Source organism: Cicer arietinum, chromosome 4 (assembly GCF_000331145.2).
Source record: "Cicer arietinum cultivar CDC Frontier isolate Library 1 chromosome 4, Cicar.CDCFrontier_v2.0, whole genome shotgun sequence".
Taxonomy (NCBI): domain Eukaryota; kingdom Viridiplantae; phylum Streptophyta; class Magnoliopsida; order Fabales; family Fabaceae; genus Cicer; species Cicer arietinum.
The window spans coordinates 29,195,893-29,202,669 of NC_021163.2; the positions used below are offsets into that span (position 1 = coordinate 29,195,893).

Consider the following 6,777-nt stretch of genomic DNA (forward strand, 5'->3'; position numbering starts at 1 on the left):
GGGGGGGGGGTGTCAATGGAATTGACTGACAGTTTTCATAATCATTAATTACGCAGATTTGATGATATTTGCAATTATGTAATTATCCTCATAACTAGTTCAGCGTCGAGTTGTCCACGCCTTCGGTTTTTGTTCCACTATCACATATCATACCAATGTCGTTATGTTGTGTCCTAGATACGCTTATGGTCCAAGAACCGACGTCATTCTATAGTGCAAGTTTTTTTTTTTAATTGTTTGGTTATCGATCAGTGAGTTTTTTCCTTTATGAGTTTTCTCTATTAGTTGTTTTTGGTTCATGTGATTGTTGTTGAAGATTTGTGACCTACAACATTAAATCTACATTTAAGAAAAGATTTGCGAGTATCTTCAAATCTTAGTTCTCTTCACTTCAACCACTAAAAGATGTTTGCGATTTAGTATTGTTTTAATTTTGCTTCATCTTCTTAATTTGAGTAACAAATTTACCTAGATTTTTCTTGAGCTTCTGTATTATTTTTGGTAAACCTTGATTCTAACTTGGTTTTGCTTCTGTTTGGATATATATACACTAGACAATTATTAACTCTAAAAATACATATTAAAACTAATCATGAAAAGATGTTTGTATAGATGCATGATTTCTTTTTTTACTTCTTAGCTTAAACAGACTAGTTAAAAGGTTATAGAGTAATTTTTATTTTTTTATCTAATTTGGGAAATAATAATGAGGGGAAAATGAAAGATGCAGTGATTGCAACTTTGAGTAAAGGGGAGAAATAATGCTTGAAGGAGTAAATTTGTTTGATATATGTCGTTGTTAGATACTGATGTAAGTCACAATAAAGAGAGTTTTGAGAGAGTAATGGGAGAATGATTCATCAGTGGAAGTGGAAGTGCATGCAAATGGTGCTTGCAGGCCCTTTCACACTCTTTTTTATTTTTTTTAACAACTGTGATCAATAATATTAATATTAGTTAGTTTTTGCTGGATTTTTTTCACTCTATTTTTTTCACTTCCTTTCATCTCTCCGATTTTCATTTCACAATTAAATTGCCTAACATCTATATTTTCTCATACCCATGTAGATATGCCCATGAATACAAATTCTTAACTTTAACATAATCAGTTCCATCAGTTATGGTCAGTAATTTATAAAACATCAAAAGTCAAAGGAAATAGATGCAACCAAGTCAAACAATGGAGAAAAATTGTGCAACAACATTTGCTCGAGCTCAAGTCAACCTCTTAAAGTGAGTCAAAATCAATCTTAATCTAGCAAAAATAGAGAAGACTTAAGAAAATCAGAAATTAAGAAAGGTATTGCACAAGTTGTAGAAAATATTAATAAAGACGAAACAAACAAATAGAGAAGAAGAAAAAGGTAAATTATTTTTTGTATTTTATGATAATGATTTCACGTGCATGGCATGTATATATTGGTAACAAATATGTGATATAGGAACATCAAAAAGAAAAACTCGCGAGAAAATCTTATGCGAAAAGATTCATGGAAGAAGTTTGGAAGAGTGAGAAGAAGTGAACTTTAATGAGGATGGTCAACCTATTGCGCCTAGTGATAAAGTAGCCAGTGAGCCTTTTCTTGGGAACATTGGCTAGGAACTCAACATTTTGTCTTCGGATATACACAAATTGGTCAGGAATGTCAGATAAGAATATAAGACGTTTATGGAGATATGCTAATGTATGTGTGTACGTGAGAATTTGAATATCTAGTTATTAAAAAAATTATTTGATTTCATGATGTTGTTCTATGTTATAATTTTTATGTCAAAAGTTTATTTTGTCGATTGAAGCATGAGATTGGGTTGAGACTACCGTTTGAGATGCATGGAGAAGATATAAGCACAAAATTAAGAATGATCATTTTTTGAAGTATTACAACATGACCGAGAGACTCAAACATTGTCCTCCAAAGATGCCAAAATCTCATTTTAGGAAGCTTTGTGAATATTGGAGTTGGGAATCTATACAAGTAAAGATTAATAATTTTCTTAAGTATTATGCACCATTTTATGTATAATACTACATACAATTTAATCTAATAATTCCTTTAACTAAAAATGCAGGCAAGTAGTGAAAGGAACACTAGAAATAGAGCTCAATTAAAGTGGGTGCATCGAATGGGTTCTACGAAATTCTCTTTAGCTCGTGAAAAATTTGTAAATTTCTTTCATCCTTTACTTATGGTATATATATAGTTTCAAATTTTGTTGTGATAATTCATGGGCTGCTATGTTTTGGAATTCTTTTGCTTGGTGTAGAGCTTGCAAAGGAACAAAGAGAGCTTACTCGAGCAGGAATTTTTGTTGCAACTCGGAAAGAAAATAAAGGAATGGATGTAGAAATTGACGTTACATAATTTACATTTATTTAATATGTTTATAATACTAGATAATATTTACTTGTAATTTTTGTTAGTCCCAACTTCAAGAAATGGTTAAAAATGAGGAAAGTGATACAAAAGCTATTTTTGGAAATGAGTGTCCTAGCATGGTACATTGTTATGGTTGAAATGTAACTAAAACTTCCTTAAAGCTAAAGGAGGAGATAAAACTTCCTTAAGGCGAAAGGAAGAGATAAATTTATTTAAAAAAACACACAATGAAGTCTCAACCTTACTGAAATTTTTTGAAGATAAGATTGGTAAATTGCAACATGCTTTCAAAACCCTAATAAAACATTACAATCCTCAAATTAATATGGAATCAATAAAAGAATAAAGGATTTGTTAGGATTTTTTCATGGTGATGTTTATAGTGTCCCAAAGGAAACTGCACCACAAATGTATTCCTCTACATCAACTCATGTTCTATGTCTTAGAAAGGGAATCATATATTGCAATTGTTATTATTGCTGTGTTGTTATTGTTGTTGTAATTGAATTTGATCTAAATTCTTGTTGTTATAAGAGTGAAATTGAGAAAAACAGTGCCTTTGGACTTAATTTAGAAGGAACTTTATCTTAGTGTTTAATAGTACATCTTGCTTTTGGTCTAATAGTAATTGTGATGTTATTCAAAAAAATAAATAGTAATTGTGATATTGCTATTTTAAATTATTATAAGTATAAAACATCAAAATGAACTTGTTGATGGTGATTGAAAACATATCATGAATTTTTGTTTCAGTTTTTTTTCACTGCTGAGTTGGAAACTAATTCACGGCTGAATTATGTTTTTGTTTGCAGTTCTGTTTGTGTATTTTGCTCTGCCCAATTCTATTTCAGTTTGCGTTTTTAGGAGATTCAATCTACGTTTTTATGAGATTTAGTTTTTGCATGCATTTTTATATTTCTATTTGCGGTTATGTTTGTATGTTTTGTATTTTTCTGTTTGTGTTTTGCTCCTGTTTGGTCTTGCAAGTTTTGTTTCAACAATATGTTTTCACCATGAAGCATGGGGAATGCCCAGATGCGTCCCAGTTCAATGTTCATGGGTTAAACAAAAACCTGCAACTACAACAATGTTTTTGGTTGTGTCTATGAAAGGCTTACCCTCTAATTTGATGGTTGACAGAATTGGTTTAAACACCTAGACATAAAGAGTGTGAAGCAAACAAACGTTGGAACTTTGCTTAAAAGAGAAATTGTGCAATGCAAAATAACAGATACAGAGAAATTAAGAGTGTTTCACTGAAATGATACCCATGACCAAAGAATTTAAAATAAGGTAGATAAATAGGGTGGGAGTAGTCCTTAAACCCTAATTCAACTGGCAAATGCTGTTAGGTTGGACGTCATATCCCAGGTTCAAATCCGGAACTTCGCAATTGTGTGAGTTACGTATGGTAGAATTTACCCTCTCTTCTAAGATCAAAAACAAACAAAATAGGGTGGAAGTAAATAGCTCTCTTACCCATCAAAAATACAAATTATGAACATGTTTATTAGGGGGAAAAGAAATGGTGATGAACTAATAAATTTTTAATGTGAAGTGGTGTACATATTATTTCCAATAGTGTACATTAAAATTACTAGAAACTAGAATTAAGCAAATTGTGTTAAATTAATCAGTATGGGCAAATGATGATTAAGAGTTGGATTCTTGTAGAAAAGCATACTCGTCCTTAATTTACTGCCAACTTATCACACAAAGATTGATAGGCTGCACTGCAATGCTTGAACTTTTCCTCTGCAATAACCTATCAACATGCATAGCATATAAAAATAAGTAATACTTTTACAATAATTGATAGAGAATCATTTAAAAGAAACAGAACAAGAAAGGAGGAACTAATCACTGGGGTGAGAACTTGTTAGCACCTTGGAAGAGCCTTGATGACGATCAGGATGCCATTTAAGGGCACATGCCCGGTACCTAATTTTGAAAAATAGTTAAAATTCATTTAATGTAGAAACAAGCAGCACTGGCTGTCAAAGTTTGTTACATTTTGGTAAAGAACGGAAAAGAACTCACGCAATTTTCACATCTTCAAGTTTCAGAGGACCAGAAGCACTCAATCCAAGGGCTAATCTATCTGAAACTGAATTTGAACGTGAAGTCTCAGACTCAGACTCGGACTCAGAGTCAGTTGAGGAGCCGTATCCATTGTCACTCTGACGTCTCCACTTCCAAGATTTCCCATAATTAGAAAAGCCTTCTGACCTCCTCCATTGAGGATTTTCCTCATTTATAAATGACCAATAGAAAAATCGATTGCCACCAAAGGCAGAGCGGAAAATGTTTTCAACATCAATATCTTCTTCACAAAATTCATGATACTCTGAAAGAGATAAAATTTGTTGAAATTTAACATATGAATTCAAATATGCTCCTCAATAATAAACACACTACAATATCCAGAATCTTCTTTGCATTAAAAATAATAAACACAATGCAGTTGATTAAAGAACACACTACAATGCAACGTAAACCAAATCAGCATAATATGCAGTTAGAAGATTTCCCGGATAATCAGTACTACAAGCTAAAATTTGCAAGCACCCTTACTTCTGTAATGATATCTTCCTTGATTGCCATTATTTTGCCTTCCAAAGTCCTTAGGAGAATATTGTTTTTTAAACCACGAGGTGTCTCGGCTTGAAGATGGATCATCTTCATCATTATCTTCTTTCCAGCTCTAAACCATGCAAGAAAGAGACAATCATAAGCATTTTACACACAATATCTTTAGACAAATAAACCAGGAATCATGCAGGAATGGGAACTGTCTAGATCTATGCAGGAACGGGAACTGTCTCACAAATGCAAAAACAGTTAAAATGGCAGAACCTAAGTCTGCCAGGAACTTTGTTCGCTATAGAAAAGTAGTTGCCGAGGAAGTATTACATAGAACAAAAGAAAACATTCACTATCTTCTGAAAGAGAAAAGGTTTTCTCTATTATTTGTTCAATATATCATTCATAAGTGCTCCTTAGAGGATAATCACAATAAGTCAAAGGACTAGAATAATAATCTTTTAATGTAAAAAATAAAAAAAATGAACAAAAGAATAAGTCCAAATATAAAAACCTACCAATAATTAAAGGGAATAATTGGCAAAATTTTAAGATCTCAAAACCCTGTAGAGTAATTGTGTAAGATACTTGGTTTTTTTCTCCTGCCTAAAACTCTCCACAATTCATTTACATCTACTCCAGAATTAACCACTCAATGAAACTGAACTGAAAAGGCACAAATGGGGAGGAAGACGCAGTAACTGATCTTATCATTTTTCAAATTTGATGCTAAGCAGCTAAATTTGAAAAATAGTCCATTATGTTTATGAACTGAAAAATATACCATTGCACCATCTTTTTTTTTCAAAAAATTACTTGTGTTTCTCTGCGATATCTGCTATAATTTAGCAAAGAGTAATATAATTCCTAGCAAAATTCATTTAAGGGAAGTGACACGGCATATTATAACATAACACACCTAAAAACTAAACTTTTGTTTTTTAATTTATAATTCGTTCTCATGATTACTGTATGTTCTTGAAAACACGAAAATCCACCACAAGAGGCAGAGGCATAACATATAACAATTATTTTGCATAATAACATAGCATAACATAACATGAGATAATAGTACATTGTTTTTCATGTATTGAAATCCAATACACAAACATAAGACTAACAGCATCAACAACCTGAAACATGAATTCTGCATAAGCATTGACATTGCGAAGCAACGATTGTTTCGCCTGCATCCTTCTAAATCTTCTCGAATAATGGTTGCATCTCTGCAATCAAAACCATTTCAGCACAAATCAATTCTTATTCAAAACCAGCTAAAAAAATTCAAAATTATATTTGAAAAGACAAGCACTACCATGTAACAAAAGAAATTCATTAGTACATATAATATGCTTAAAAATTAAAAATTAAAATGAAATCAGATACAATGGGGATATCAAATTCCTTCATTTGGTGAAAATTAAAATGATATAGTGCAATTGAAAAGAGAGGAACTCACAGATTCCCAATTATTTCGCCTTTTGCGTTCCAAAGGAGGAGTGGAATGAAAGAGTCTGAGGGTGGAAGAGAGACGATTAGGGTTTGAGTGAGTCAAGGTAGTTTTGAAGGCGCTATTCATTTTTTTTTTCTGAAATTTGTGATAGCGATATTAAAAGTTTGAAATTGAATCTAAACAATAGGAATAGAAGAATCACGGTGAAGAATCGAAGCTAAATTCCTGAAATCAAAACCCATTTTACTCGCCACCGCGAGAAAGTTCCTATTCAACTTGTGTTTTGGAGCAAGTTTAGGAGAACAAAATCTCCCAAAACGAAAAAGACCGGCCAAACAAACCACGTAACTGGAACTTACAAAA

General features: G+C 32.2%; 1 protein-coding gene across 1 annotated transcript; it reads right to left on the reverse strand.

Annotated features, from left to right (window-relative positions):
* Positions 1–3,884: 3,884 nt before the first annotated feature.
* On the reverse strand, positions 3,885–6,733 carry LOC101514582 (uncharacterized). The gene is made up of 6 exons (XM_004497834.4): positions 6,421–6,733; positions 6,095–6,187; positions 4,953–5,082; positions 4,419–4,725; positions 4,265–4,319; positions 3,885–4,143 (listed from the first exon to the last, which is right to left on the reverse strand). Exons 1-6 carry the CDS (start codon positions 6,538–6,540, stop codon positions 4,069–4,071), a joined length of 780 nt encoding a protein of 259 aa, XP_004497891.1. The 5' UTR covers positions 6,541–6,733; the 3' UTR covers positions 3,885–4,068.
* Positions 6,734–6,777: the final 44 nt, after the last annotated feature.

Excerpts from the sequence above, each read along its gene's own strand:
- LOC101514582 (XM_004497834.4), bottom strand. The coding sequence starts at position 6,540 with ATGAATAGCGCCTTCAAAACTACCTTGACTCACTCAAACCCTAATCGT. Across the intron at positions 4,726-4,952 it reads AGGAAGATATCATTACAGAA|AGTATCATGAATTTTGTGAA; the intron begins GTAAGGGTGCTT and ends TATCTCTTTCAG. Across the intron at positions 4,144-4,264 it reads GTCATCAAGGCTCTTCCAAG|GTTATTGCAGAGGAAAAGTT; the intron begins GTGCTAACAAGT and ends GCATGTTGATAG.